Here is a 13,451-nt window from a genome sequence, read left to right on the forward strand (position 1 = left end):
GATGTGACCTGCAAAAATAAAAAGTCTATGAGTAACAAATGCTGGAGAGAGTGTACACCATTAGGAATGTAAGTTGGGTGCAGCTACTATGCAAAATAGCATGAAGACTCCTTCAAAAACTAAAACCAAAGGCTTCCTTGGTGGTGGCTCAGTGGTAAGGAATCCACCTGCCAATGTAGGAGACAGAGTTCAATCCCTGGTCTAGGAAGATCCCACATACCACGGAGCAACTAAGCCCGTATACCACAACTATTGAGCCTGTGCTCTAGAGCCTGGGAACTGCAACTACTGAGCCCACATGCCTGAAGTCTGTGCTCCACAAGAGAAGCCACTGCAAACAGAAGCCCAAGCACTGCAACCAGAGTAGCCCCTGCTCACCACAATTAGAGAAAAGCTTGCGCAGCAACAAAGACCTAGCACAGTCAACAATCAATTAATTTAAAGAAAACCACCAGCAATAACTAAAAACTGAGCTACCATATAATCCAGCAATCCCACTGCTGGGCACATATCTGGAGAAAACTCTAATATGAAAAGATACATGCACCCCAAAATTCATAGCAGCACTATTTACAACAACCAAGACATGGGAGCAACCTAAATGTCCATTGACAGATGAATGGATAAAGATGTGGCGTGCACACACACACACACACACACACACACACACACACACACACAGTGCAATACTACTCAGCAATAAAGAATGAAATGTCATTTGCAGCAATACTGATTAACCTAGAGGTGATCATAATAACTGAAGACAGAGACAACAGCATATAACTTGTATGTATAGCCTAAAATATGACACAAATGAACTTATTTACAAAACAGACTCACACACACAGAAAACAAACTTACCATTAACCAAATGGGAAAGAGGGTGGGGAAAGGATAATTTAGGAGTTTGGATTAGCAGATTCAAACTACCATACATAAACAACAAAGTCCTACTATATGGCACAGGGAACTATATTTGATATCCTGTAACAAACCATAATGGAAAAGAATATGAAGAACATATATATGTATAAGTGAATCACTTTGAGGTATACCAGAAATTAACTCAACATTGTAAATCAACTATACTTCAATTAAAAAGAAAAAAAGAATTGTACCTCTAAACTAAAAACAAAATGTCCGTGAGTCTTTTCAGTGGAAATTAAAGAAGACATAATAAACTAGATAGGAATAAACAAAAGAAAAGGTCTTTATTTGCAGCTTTTTACTTAATTTTTTTTTTTTATTTGAGGTACTTAGGGAAAAGATGTTAAGTTTAAGACCAAAATGAAAACTGCTGCTGCTGCTGAGTCGCTTCAGTCGTGTCTGACTCTTCGTGACCCCATGGACTGCAGTCTACCAGTCTCCTCCATCCATGGTGTTTTCCAGGCAAGAGTACTGGAGTGGGTTGCCTTTTCCTTCTCCAGTGCATGAAAGTGAAAAGTGAAAGTGAAGTCATGTCCGACTCTTAGCGACCCCATGGACTGCAGCCAACCAGGCTCCTCCATCCATGGGATTTTCCAGGCAAGAGTACTGGAGTGGGGTGCCACTGCCTTCTCCGAAATGAAAACTACTAGGTTAATAAATTTTAAAAGGCCATTTATTTTCAGTTATGTGGTTATTTTGGAATAGCACATGAAGTATTCCATTACAGGACACACATGAATATACTACAGACTTATGTGAATTAATCAATATGGTGTTTTTGGATATTTATGAATGTACTCATGTGTTTACAAGACATTTAACTACTTTTCACTGCAAACTTCATCCATGCAGGAATCTTGCCCTAGTTTCTCCACACCATCCCAGCTGTGACTAGTTCCACTTTGTGTACCAAGCAAGGACTAACTGACAGATCTGTGATGTTCCTACCAGTGAGAGATTTTCTGCCATTTGGCTCTCAAAAGTATTGACTTCCATTACAGATTCGAGAGAGGTGGAAATATAGTTATGGGGTATCCTAGACAGTTTCTTCTACATTATTACCTATACTTTACATCCCACATATTGATACTTTGATTCAGTTTACAGAGATTCCCAATCTCAGCGCAAAAATTAGATTGAATGTGTTCCAGTTTAGTTCCAGCACAGTTGGAAACATTTCCTAAATTTATTTATTCATTTATTTTTGGCTTCATCAGGTCCTTGTTGCGGCACTTGGACTTAGTTGCCCCACAGCACATGGGACCTTAGTTCTCTGACCAGGAATGGAACCCACATCCCCTGCATCTGAAGGTAGATTCTTAGCCACCAGATCATCACGGAAGTCCAAGCTTCCTAAATTAATGGCAAATAATTAAAGAACATGTGAACCAACAATAATCCTCAACTTCTTTATTGAGTCCAAGACCTGAGGTATGGGCCCCTAGTTTGGTTATCATTCATTCCAGGGTTGAAAGAAGTAAATGGGAAAAACAACTACCTACTTGTCTTTCTACTCCCTGTGTAGAGGACAGAGTCAGAAAGTCTAAGAATTCTGGCTTTGCCATTTACTACGGGATTGGTCAACCTTTCTGAGAATCAGTTTTATCATGTAAATCAAAGGCAGTAACACCTCCTGCAAAAATCTGCAAGAACCACATGCGATGTTATATGTGAAAGCAATTTACACTGGGTCTGGCACCAAACAGGTGTTCAAAATACGCTTGTTCAAAAAAAAAAAGATTTTTGTTTTTACATTCTCATGTTAACATCCCAAAGGTTTCCATAGACTATCTTTCACATATATGTATATATGTGGTGTGTGTGCTAAGTCAGTCAGTTGTGTCCGATTCTTTGAGATCCCATGGACTGTAGCCCCTCAGGCTCCTCTGTTCATTGGGATTCTCCAGGTTGCCGTGCCCTCCTCCAGGTCTCCCACATTGCAGGCAGATTCTTTACTGTCTGAGCTACCAGGGAAGCCTATATATAGTACTTATCTGTCATCTTCTCCATAAACTCAACTTTTTATTAAAATTCTAGAGCAAGAGAAGTCAAATTATCTCCAAAAGGCCAGATAATAAATGTTTTAGACTTTTTTTTTAAATGATATTATACATGTTTCAATGCCATTCTTCCAAATCATCCCACCCTCTCCCTCTCCCACAGAGTCCGAAAGACTGTTCTATACATCTGTGTCTCTTTTGCTGTCTCTCATATAGGGTTATCATTATCATCTTCCTAAATTCCATATATATGCATTAGTATACTGTATTGGTGTTTTTCTTTCTGGCTTACTTCACTCTGTATAATAGGCTCCAGTTTCACCCACCTCATTAGAACTGATTCAAATGTATTCTTTTTAATGGCTGAGTAATACTCCATTGTGTATATGTACCACAGCTTTCTTATCCATTCACTGGCTGATGGACATCTAGGTTGCTTCTGTGTCCTGGCTATTATAAACAGTGCTGCGATGAATACTGGGGTATACCAGAATTGAAAGAAACACGTGTACCCCAATGTTTTAGGCTTTTTATATACTTTAAAAAAAAAAGCTTTAAAAATGTAAAAACCATCTTAGCTCGTGAGCCTCACAGAAACAGGGATTCAGCCCACAGGAAGTATATTCCCCAGCACCTGGGCACACTTCCAAGACTGCAGTATAAGAAGTGTGCTACTGGGGGATGTGCAGTCAGGAGGAAATCAACCAAATTTCTAACATGACCACTGTTTCCACAACCATTTGGAGCTCTAGCAGTATGATATTTATTACAGCCAATGAAATATCTCCTGTTTCTGGAAGCAGACGATCAAAGAGGGTAAAAGCCATAATTTCAAGTGTAAGAAAAAATGTCTTATCAACATTAGATTGAAAAAAAAATACAAAATGCTACAGATTCTACAACATAATATTTCTACACAGTGGTCACTCAACTAAAAGCACCATGGTATTACAAAATAAAACCAGCCCTGGATAAGTCATGTATGGAAGAGATAGGATTCTGGGCTAGACTCTATATTACTTTCACGATCTCTTCAACAAATGACTGTGAAAAATTCAAGACTGTGATAAAAGAAACTTAATTAAAAAACATTTATTTTGGCAATATTTTTCTTAATATATTATAATTTTCACTGCAGTTAGATGCCACGTTAGGATAAGATGCTCAATTTCAGTTTTTTAAGTAATCACTGAGATTCTATTCAAAAACTTTTCCTATTAAATTCACTAACTAAAAGAACAAATGATGGGACTTCCTTGGCAGTTCAGGGGTTAAGACTCTGAACTTCCAAACCAGAGAGGGCACAGTGGGTTCAGCCCCTGGTCAGGGAAACTAAGATTCCACAAGCCATGCAGCAAACAAACAAATAAGACAAGCGATAGTATTCCTGTCAAGAGAACATAATCATGTTCTCATGTTTAGCAATAAATCAGGTAGTGTTCCCCGTTTTAAAAATATTTGAAAAAAGAAAAGTAAAATTTTTTTTAATCGAATTTGCATTATAAAAACATCCATAACAAACTTCCTTTGGACAATCCATTAATTATACACTTAAAGTATAATTAACTCTTTAAAATTCTATCAATATACATGCAGGCAATGAACACGTACTATCCATAGTGAAGCATAAGATCTATAGTAATATTTTTGGAAATGAAAGTCTTATTCCCCCTGTACACTGCATCAAAATTTTGTAACGCAGGATGATTTCTAATTCAAAGTCATAAGTTAGGACTACTATTAAATTAAATGAATTAGGCTGAATAATCACTTGTATGCCCTCTTAAATCAGAGATTCTTATACTTACCAATGATGTCTGATCCTCAAATGGCCTTGTAATATTTTTCCTAATGTTAAAAAAAAGTGACTGTAATTTTAATAAGCAATTCACCCATAAAATAAGGTAATAATAAGGTAATAATATTAAATAAAGATAATTATATATTCAAATGATCAAAAAAAGAAGCTGGAAGATATGTATTCATTCAAATATTTATTTAGTGCCAGGCACTGTTCTAGGAGCTAGGGATACCATAATACCATGTCAAATAAGATCCCTGCTTTCATGGTACATTCTAGAGGAAAAGTAAACAATTTCAAAAAGTTCTAACTGTTGTGACAAAAGTAAAACAGGGCACCATGTTAGTATGAAGAATGGAAAACGATTATTTGAGCTGAGACCTAATAAATAAGGAGCTAGCCATGGAAGAGTTTTGAGGTTAAGAGTACTCTAGGAAGAGGGAACCAAGAAAGAAAAGCTTCTGAGATGGAAACAAGTTTAGACTATTCAAGAAAGAGAAAGCAACAAACATCCCTGGAGCTTAATGAACAAAGAGTTAATGGTGGGATATGAGGTCAAAGATGAAGACATGGTCCAGAAAATGTAGGGCCTTGCTGGTTCAGGTAAGGAATGTAAGTTATTAAAAGAGTAACAGGAAGCAAAGGGGGATTTTAGACAAGAGAGTGATATGACTGGATTCAAATGTTCTTTTTAAAGGGCTGCTCTGTCTACTATGTGAGGATGGAATGTAGCACAGCAAGGGTGAAGAGGTCAGTAAGCAGCTATCAAGTAATCCGGGAGAGAAGGAAAACGGTGGGCTGGACCAGCGGTGGCAGCAGTGGAGACGGACCAAGAGTGGACAGAGAAGTGTAGAGCTACCTTCCCATGCAAAAGGTTTGTTCAAACATGCATGAAGAAATGCTGCTAAGGTACACAAAAATCTAATGGTGCTGGTTGTTCGAAGGCGAGTGTGTGTATATTTATATTTTCACTGTATATTTTTGAATTTTTAGTCACGTAAATATAATACAGTTCATAATTTTTACCAATTTAAAGAGAAATAAAATCATATATACAACATGATCTCAATTTTGTTTAAAGGAAAAAACAGATGTATAGACACAAAACTACATGAGGAGAAAATATACACAGTGTTTATCTATGAGTGATTATTTACTCTTATCCCAATTATTTAAGATAAATATATATTACTTTTATAATCAATAAAAAAAGTATTTAGAAAAATGATGCCAAATAAATCAGGAAAATTACTGCAGCATTTATGATTAATAGCTAAAAGCAATTCACAAGTAAATAGAAGACAGAAATTACAAAGAAGAAAAGGAGAAAGGCTCAAATGAAGTCTCTGGTATTGGAGTGGAATTGAAATTAGTAGTACGAACTCATGAATTTTTAGGACATATCAGTATCAACTCAGGGCTTTTTAAATATATAAATAAATATAAAATATAAACAAATACAGACGTGCATACATGCATAGGTTAATGTACCTATGTACAAGCTCTTGTCTGCTAAAGGACTGATGACACTCCAGTAGCAACTGAGCATACTTAATGCCCATATCTCTGTTTCTTAGTTATCTTTCTCTAATATATGGAACCAGGACTGATTCCACGGCTCTGGCAATGAAAACTGCAAGATGAGCCTAGAGCATCTTGTGATGCCAAAAAGGAAGTGCTCAAACACAGGGGCACTTTCAAAGGGCACACAGGCCAACCTGAGAGAGATTCCAATGGCCAAAGGGAGAACAATTTATCAACAAAATAAATCATGACAGCACTGAACCCCAAAGAACATAATAAATACATAGTCCACACCGACATAAATAAGTAATTTAAACAAATGAAGAAGAAGGGACTGATTTTCCTTACAGAATCTCAATTAATAATGTAGAGGGAATGAAGGGAAATAGAAAACCACTATGCTACTGCTAAGTCACTTCAGTCGTGTCCGACTCTGTGCGACCCCATAGACGGCAGCCCACCAGCCTCTGCCGTCCCTGGGATCCTCCAGGCAAGAACACTGGAGTGGGTTGCCATTTCCTTCTCCAATGCATGAAAGTGAAAAGTGAAAGTGAAGTCGCTCAGTCGTGTCCGACCCTTAGCGACCCCATGGACTGCAGCCTACCAGGCTCCTCCATCCATGGGATTTTCCAGGTAAGAGTACTGGAGTGGGGTGCCATTGCCTTCTCCGAAAACCACTATACCACCACAGTAATCACTATTGTAGACAGGATTCACTGATGGATGCTAAAATGAATAAGCAAAAGTTTGAGGAGAACTAGGATTACTTGAAAACTTGCAAGTATCTCCTCTAAACGTCTGTTAATTACAAAGGGGAAAATATCAATAGAAACTTTATAGTGGGGAAATCTAGCAGACACCACTTTAATCAAATTTAACACCAGCAGTAAGAAGATATCAAGTATTCCTTGGTAAGATATACTGAAAAGGCACATCACTTTTGTGATATTACTGCCAAAAATGCACAATCTCAATCTACTCATAATATAAGACAAATCCAAACTGAAGGATATTTTACAAAATAACTGACAAGTGCTCATCAAAAGTGTCAAGGTCATCAAAGATGAGGAAAGGTTGAGGAATTGTCATAAATTGGAGGAGACTAAGAAGACATGACAACTAAACACAATGTGGGATCCTAGAAGAGGAAAATGATATCAATGAAAAAACTGGCATGAACCAAATCAAGCCTGTGATTAAAAGGTAAGTGTGTATAAATTACTGTCCCCATGTTCATTTCTTACTTGTGATAACTGTGCTATGGTTACAGAAGTTATAACATTAAGAGATGTGGGAGAAGGATAAGGGAACTGTACTATTTTTGCAACTTTTCTGTAAGTCTATTACTATTTCAAAGTAATACATACATGCTATGATTACAACTCTGTAAGAATGTTCAGTACAAATGAATACACAGATGGGAAAGAAACAAGTTTTGAAATACTCATAGCTATGTATATAAGGAAATGTAATATTTTTTAAATAAAATATTTTTCTAAGTCTCCCATAAAGTGATTGGTTGTTACTTTCATAATGAAACAATATAATTAAATAAGTAAAAGAAATCACACTTACTTTTTATACAGAATGCCATAAGGTTTCTTCAGTGCATACTGTAAAACATAATTTATAGCTTTCAAAACAAAACATATTGTGAAAAGCGGAGATAAAAGTGAAGCACTGTAACAGTCATTATGCAAGGTTATCCTAGCTCCTGAATCCTATTCTGATATCTTCTGCATGGCTCCCCTTTGATCACATATAACTTGCAACACAAGCTTAATATTCTTAGACAGGACTTTCCTAATTAAAAATGTCTATGCCTTTTCAATATTCCATCCAATTTAAATGATTCCCTTCACTTCCTTAAATTCTAGCTTCATTTAGCCTGCTCTCCTTTAACCACCCCCGATTATTTGCAATTCCCCAGATGTATCATGCTCCTTCACACTCCCTTTGTGCATGAGCTTTTGCCTCAGCCTTGGAAGCCCTTCCCTTCCTCTTCCTTTTCCTCTTCTCATTTCAACTCCTTCAAAATGAAGCTTAACCATCATCTCTAGGAAGCCCACCCTGTGTGGCAGCCTTCATGGAATTTTAACTCAGCCTCCCATCCTACTCCATGACAGAGGATGAGAGGGTTGGATGGCGTCACTGACTCGATGGACATGAGTTTGAGTAAGCTCCAGGAGTTGGTGATGGACAAGGAAGCCTGGTGTGCTGCAGTCCATGGGATTGCAAAGAGTCTGACACGACTGAGCGACTGAACTGACTATCTGACTGACTCCCATCCTACTCCGTGCATACCTCCAGCACAGCACAGCATTCACAATGCTGTAACTTTTACTTGTCTGTCTCTCTCACTAAGCTCACTGAAGGGAGAGATTGTGTCTTATATAAATATTAACCCCAATATCCAGCACAGTAGTTGGTATTGTTGGAAAAAATAAATGGATATAATATGCAGTTAGCTCATTTTACAAATTAGATATGTTCTTGAAATGTGAGGAAATCAAATTCCAGTCATTGAAATCAGGTGAAATTTACTAAGGGAGCTGTAAGGAAAACCAGTAATCAGTACCTTGGCAAGGCAAACAACCTCCAACTTTAGCTTTTTTCTAAGGTTAGCATTTCTTAAGGCAAGGCAAAGTTCTCTATATATTTCTCAGCAGCCCAATTAGTATGCTAAAAACTTTCTAAAATGATTTCAACGCCATTTAAAAAGTGTGTATATACATAAATATACGTACCACATCTCTAAGCACTTGTGTTACTGTTGAATTTGCATTTCCCCCTTTAATCAACATAGCATTTTTAATATTTTCACTGAGTTTCGGTTCTCTCTTCTCAAGGAATCTCTTGGCTCTTTTTGTTTTGGGTTTTCTGTTGCGAAAAATCACAATGTGTAACAACTTAAGACATTTTCCTCATATTACAAAACCAAGACTTAAATGCAAATTCTTAAATATCAAAAAGATATTACATAACATTTATTAGTTAGGGTTCCACAAAATCTCATTTTTGGGGAAATATTAATAAAATATATTCAGTTATTACTATTAAATACATTAATTACATTTGGTCTTTAAAAAGACTTCCATTTTTATATTCCCAGCATTCTATTACTGTTTTCTAAATCTTTTATTAAAAAAAAACAAGGACTCAAGTGAATACTGTTGCTATTTTTACCCAATTATTTTTTCTTTAATCTTAAAGCAATCAAACCAGTACTCTGCACCCTAACATAATGAACAGCACACCAAATGCCAGGCAACTTGTGGGCACAGGGAGGCTAATTACTGCTTATCTTTCCTCCAGGTATAAGACCACAATGCCTGCCACGAAGTATCCAATGTCCCACTCCAATATCATTGCTGATAAAGTCAAATACTATTGCCACCAACTGAGAATAATAACAACTGACACTTCATTATAGTTAGTCTATTAAGGCCTAATCTTTTACAGATGAGTCAGCTGATGTAATCTGTCCCAAGCCACACAGCTTGGCATGTAGGCCAATCTTCAAAATGAGCTACATTTAAAAACTCACCTAGACCAATCATCCTGCAAAATATGAAAGGAAAACAGGGGTTTCCCTGGTGGCTCAGAGGTAAAGAATCTGCCTGCAATGCAGGAGACCCAGGTTCGATCCCTGATCCAGGCAGATCCCACATCCTGCAGAGACACTAAGCCTTGGCACCACAACTGTTGAGCCCAGGAACTGCAACTACTGAAGTTCGTGTGCCCTAGAGCCTGGACTCCGCAGCAAGAGAAACCGATACCGGAGCACCACAACTAGAGAGCAGCCCTCGCAGCAACAAAGACCTGGCACAGCCAAATATACACGCGCACACACACATTTATACTATATATGGGAAACAAATTCATTATTCTGATTGTATTCTGTCACATCGAGTAGAAGGCTTTTATACAATACGTTGTTCACCTCCACTTACACTACAGTGAGAATCTTGATTTTCCATTTGCCACCTACAGAAATAATTTCTCTTCTCTTAAATAACTATGATCCTCCCTTCCGGTTCCATGTACACTTTGGGAAGGAAAAGAAAAACGGAATACACACACACATACTTTACCATACAGACTTTTAAAAACTCTCCTCTAGATAAAATATCAAGCACATATAAAGCTTCTAACCATTTACTGGTTGATAAAGATACACATTATTTTTTAAGTCAAACCAAGAGAGAGTCAGTGCGTCCATAACCCAATTAAGTGCTGTATGTTGCATACTCCATGTGGTTTATTACTTCTGATTAACTAGCAACTTCATGGAAAATAGATGGGGAAATAGTGGAAACAGTGGCTGACTTTATTTTTGGGGGCTCCAAAATCACTGCAGATGGTGATTGCAGCCATGAAATTAAACGGCGCTTACTCCCTGGAAGGAAAGTTATGACCAACCTAGACAGCATATTAAAAAGCAGAGACATTACTTTGCCAACAAAGGTCCATCTAGTCAAGGCTATGGTTTTTCCAGTAGTCATGTATGGATGTGAGAGTTGGACCATAAAAAAAGCTGAGCACCAAAGAACTGATGTTTTTGAACTGTGGTGTTGGAGAAGACTCTTGAGAGTCCCTTGGACTGCAAGGAGATCCAACCAGTCCATCCTAAAGGAGATCAGTCCTTAGTGTTCACTGGAAGGACTGATGTTGAAGCTGAAACTCCAATACTTTGGCCACTTGATGGGAAGAACTGACTCATTTGAAAAGACCCCGATGTTGGGAAAGATTGAAGGCAGGAGGATAAAGGGATGACAGAGGATGAGATGGTTGGATGGGACCACCGACTCAATGGACATGAGTTTGGGTAAACTCCGGGAATTGGTGATAGACAGGGAGGCCTGGCGTGCTGTGGTTCGTAAAGGGGGTCGTAAAGAGTCGGACGCGAAGAGTCAGACACGACTTAGCAGCAGCAGCAAAGAGTAGGACACGACTGAGCGACTGCACTGTATGAACCAGCAACTAATGCAAACACCTTGTACGTTTTATTAGCTGTTTGTCCCCCAATGAGACAATAAACTAGTCTTACTCACCTTCGCAGCCCCCAGACCTGCAGCTGCTGCTGCTGCTGCTAAGTCGATTCAGTCGTGTCCGACTCTGTGCGACCCCAGAGACGGCAGCCCACTAAGGCTCCCCCGTCCCTGGGATTCTCCAGGCAAGAACACTGGAGTGGGTTGCCATTTCCTTCTCCAATGCATGAGAGTGAAAAGTGAAAGTGAAGTCGCTCAGTCGTGTCCGACTCTTAGCGACCCCATGGACTGCAGCCCACCAGGCTCCTCCATCCATGGGATTTTCCAGGCAAGAGTACTGGAGTGGGGTGCCATTGCCTTCTCCGCAGACCTGCAGAGTGTATACCAAATGTGCAAACACCCCTGAATTAATGACCAAGCGAATAATTTGTCCTTTTGATTATACGTTAACCCAGGTAAACCGCAAAAAAAAAAAAAAAACAAAAACAAAAAAAAAAACGCACAGCAAATCACATAACTATTTACGAAGTCGAGAAACACTTTCTGGACGAATTTAAAGCAGCGATTACCCAAGGATAACTCAAGAAACATGTACAAGTTGGGGAAAAAGAGGAAAAGAGCATCTCTCTGCGCTGCAACAAAGCCTTTACCTACATTCTCGCAAATAATCCTCACAGTTCAATGAAGAATAACTATTATAAACGCTACTTCACACAGCAAACTGAAATTCAGGGAGGCTAAATGACCCAACCACAAAGCTCTAAGTGGTCTGTCACCTAAATCTGTCAGATTCGAGGGCTGTGCTCAGAGCGCCTCACTAATACCTTTCTCACACATTTGCGGAAACGAAGACATTCCCAATTGTCTAGGATAAAAGCTGCCAAAGCCTTGGTGCCACCTCCACCTCGGGGCTCCCACACGCGGACTTCCCCGCTCTCCGTCTCTCCTCAGGCGGCACGAACAGAGACCCAAACCAGCTGCTCCATCCACCCGGACTGGCAACGGGTGTGAGAAAGGAGCATGGGCGGCAGAAGCGCTGACACTCCGTCCCGCTACAGGAGCCCTTTTGCGCCAACGTTACCCGGGGAAAGAACCCAGCGCACTTACACAACTCTATCCAAAGCGTCCATTTCTACCTCAGGGGACCCGGTGAACGCACGTGTACCGCCCGCTTACGCGATAGGGCTTTGTGTTGGCGGAAGCCGAACCGAGCTTCCGGAAACGGAAGTTGCGCGTGACGCCACTTCCTGGGGCCGAAGTGGACTCCTGGAGATGCTATCGGCTGTGGAGGAGGGGCTATGTTCCCTTGGTTACAGGTTTTTGCCTGGGTTCTTTTCAGAAAGTTAACGGTCGCTTCTAGGAGCTTGATGTACACACCTATGTATGATACTGGTCAGGGTTCTTGGCCTTCCCTCAATCAATAGAAATTGGAGAGGCCAGCGAAGAAATTAAAGCAAAGTTTTTGGGGGGCTACTGCGCCTGCAGGAGCGACTAAAACCAAGTGACAGGTTCCCTTGCTTGCTGAGAAGGGGGCGGGGCAGGTGAGCTGGTTCCGTATATGGCGTGAGGACACGGTGTGTACAGGGGTGGTCTGAAGGGGTGGCTCACCTCTTAGGTGGTGTTGAGTGCACTAGCATAGTTTTGCTTCCAGCGCTAAGATAAGTGGCAGTTGGGTTGGGTGTGTGTGTGTGTGTTTAATCTTGTCCATAAGTTGCTCCAACTGCCCATGCACATAGTTTTTTTAGTCTCTTATGGTTTCTTTGTATTTTATTACTGGAGGAGAAGAGACTTTTGTCCAGGTGCAAGCATTGCAGCACTGCAGGAAAAGGTCCCAGGCCTGAGCCTGTTTCATGTGTGTATCTGGAACCAGATATCCAAGGAACAGGTGTTATTCATCTGGGAATCCCCCAGGATGCTAGAAAGGTTGATGGAATGGTAGGTACTCACATAGTCACTAAAATGATCAATGTGCAATATGCACCCTTGACAAAACAGTGAGATCAGTGAGGTAGAGTTTATAACTGCCATGGTGCCCGGCACATAAAACGTGAGGAGGAAATAACACTAAGATCCTTACTTTCCCCCAGTGTTTCAATTGTATATTTCAGGTACCATGTTAGTCCTGTAAAGTGTACAATTTCTGTGGTTTTTAGTGTATCTGCAAAGATGTACATCCACCACCACTAATTCCAAAACATTTTTATCACC

At 39.6% G+C, this 13,451-nt stretch overlaps 1 protein-coding gene across 3 annotated transcripts in view; it reads right to left on the bottom strand.

The window, feature by feature from the left end:
• The window catches only part of RPF2 (ribosome production factor 2 homolog), a 38,791-nt gene extending 26,329 nt beyond the window's left edge, over nt 1–12,462 (bottom strand). The window contains exons 1-4 of one of the 3 annotated variants that reach the window (XM_027551204.1): nt 12,351–12,462; nt 9,000–9,132; nt 7,828–7,865; nt 4,736–4,775 (exon numbers count right to left, since the gene is read on the bottom strand). In XM_027551204.1, coding sequence (XP_027407005.1) covers nt 4,736–4,775; nt 7,828–7,865; nt 9,000–9,132; nt 12,351–12,373 — 234 coding nt within the window. In that variant the 5' untranslated portion in view covers nt 12,374–12,462. The remainder of the gene's footprint in view (nt 1–4,735; nt 4,776–7,827; nt 7,866–8,999; nt 9,133–12,350) is intronic. The other 2 variants (XM_027551206.1, XM_027551205.1) reach the window with 2 other exon arrangements.
• Nucleotides 12,463–13,451: the final 989 nt, after the last annotated feature.

This window comes from Bos indicus x Bos taurus, chromosome 9 (assembly GCF_003369695.1).
Source record: "Bos indicus x Bos taurus breed Angus x Brahman F1 hybrid chromosome 9, Bos_hybrid_MaternalHap_v2.0, whole genome shotgun sequence".
Classification (NCBI taxonomy): Eukaryota; Metazoa; Chordata; class Mammalia; order Artiodactyla; family Bovidae; genus Bos; species Bos indicus x Bos taurus.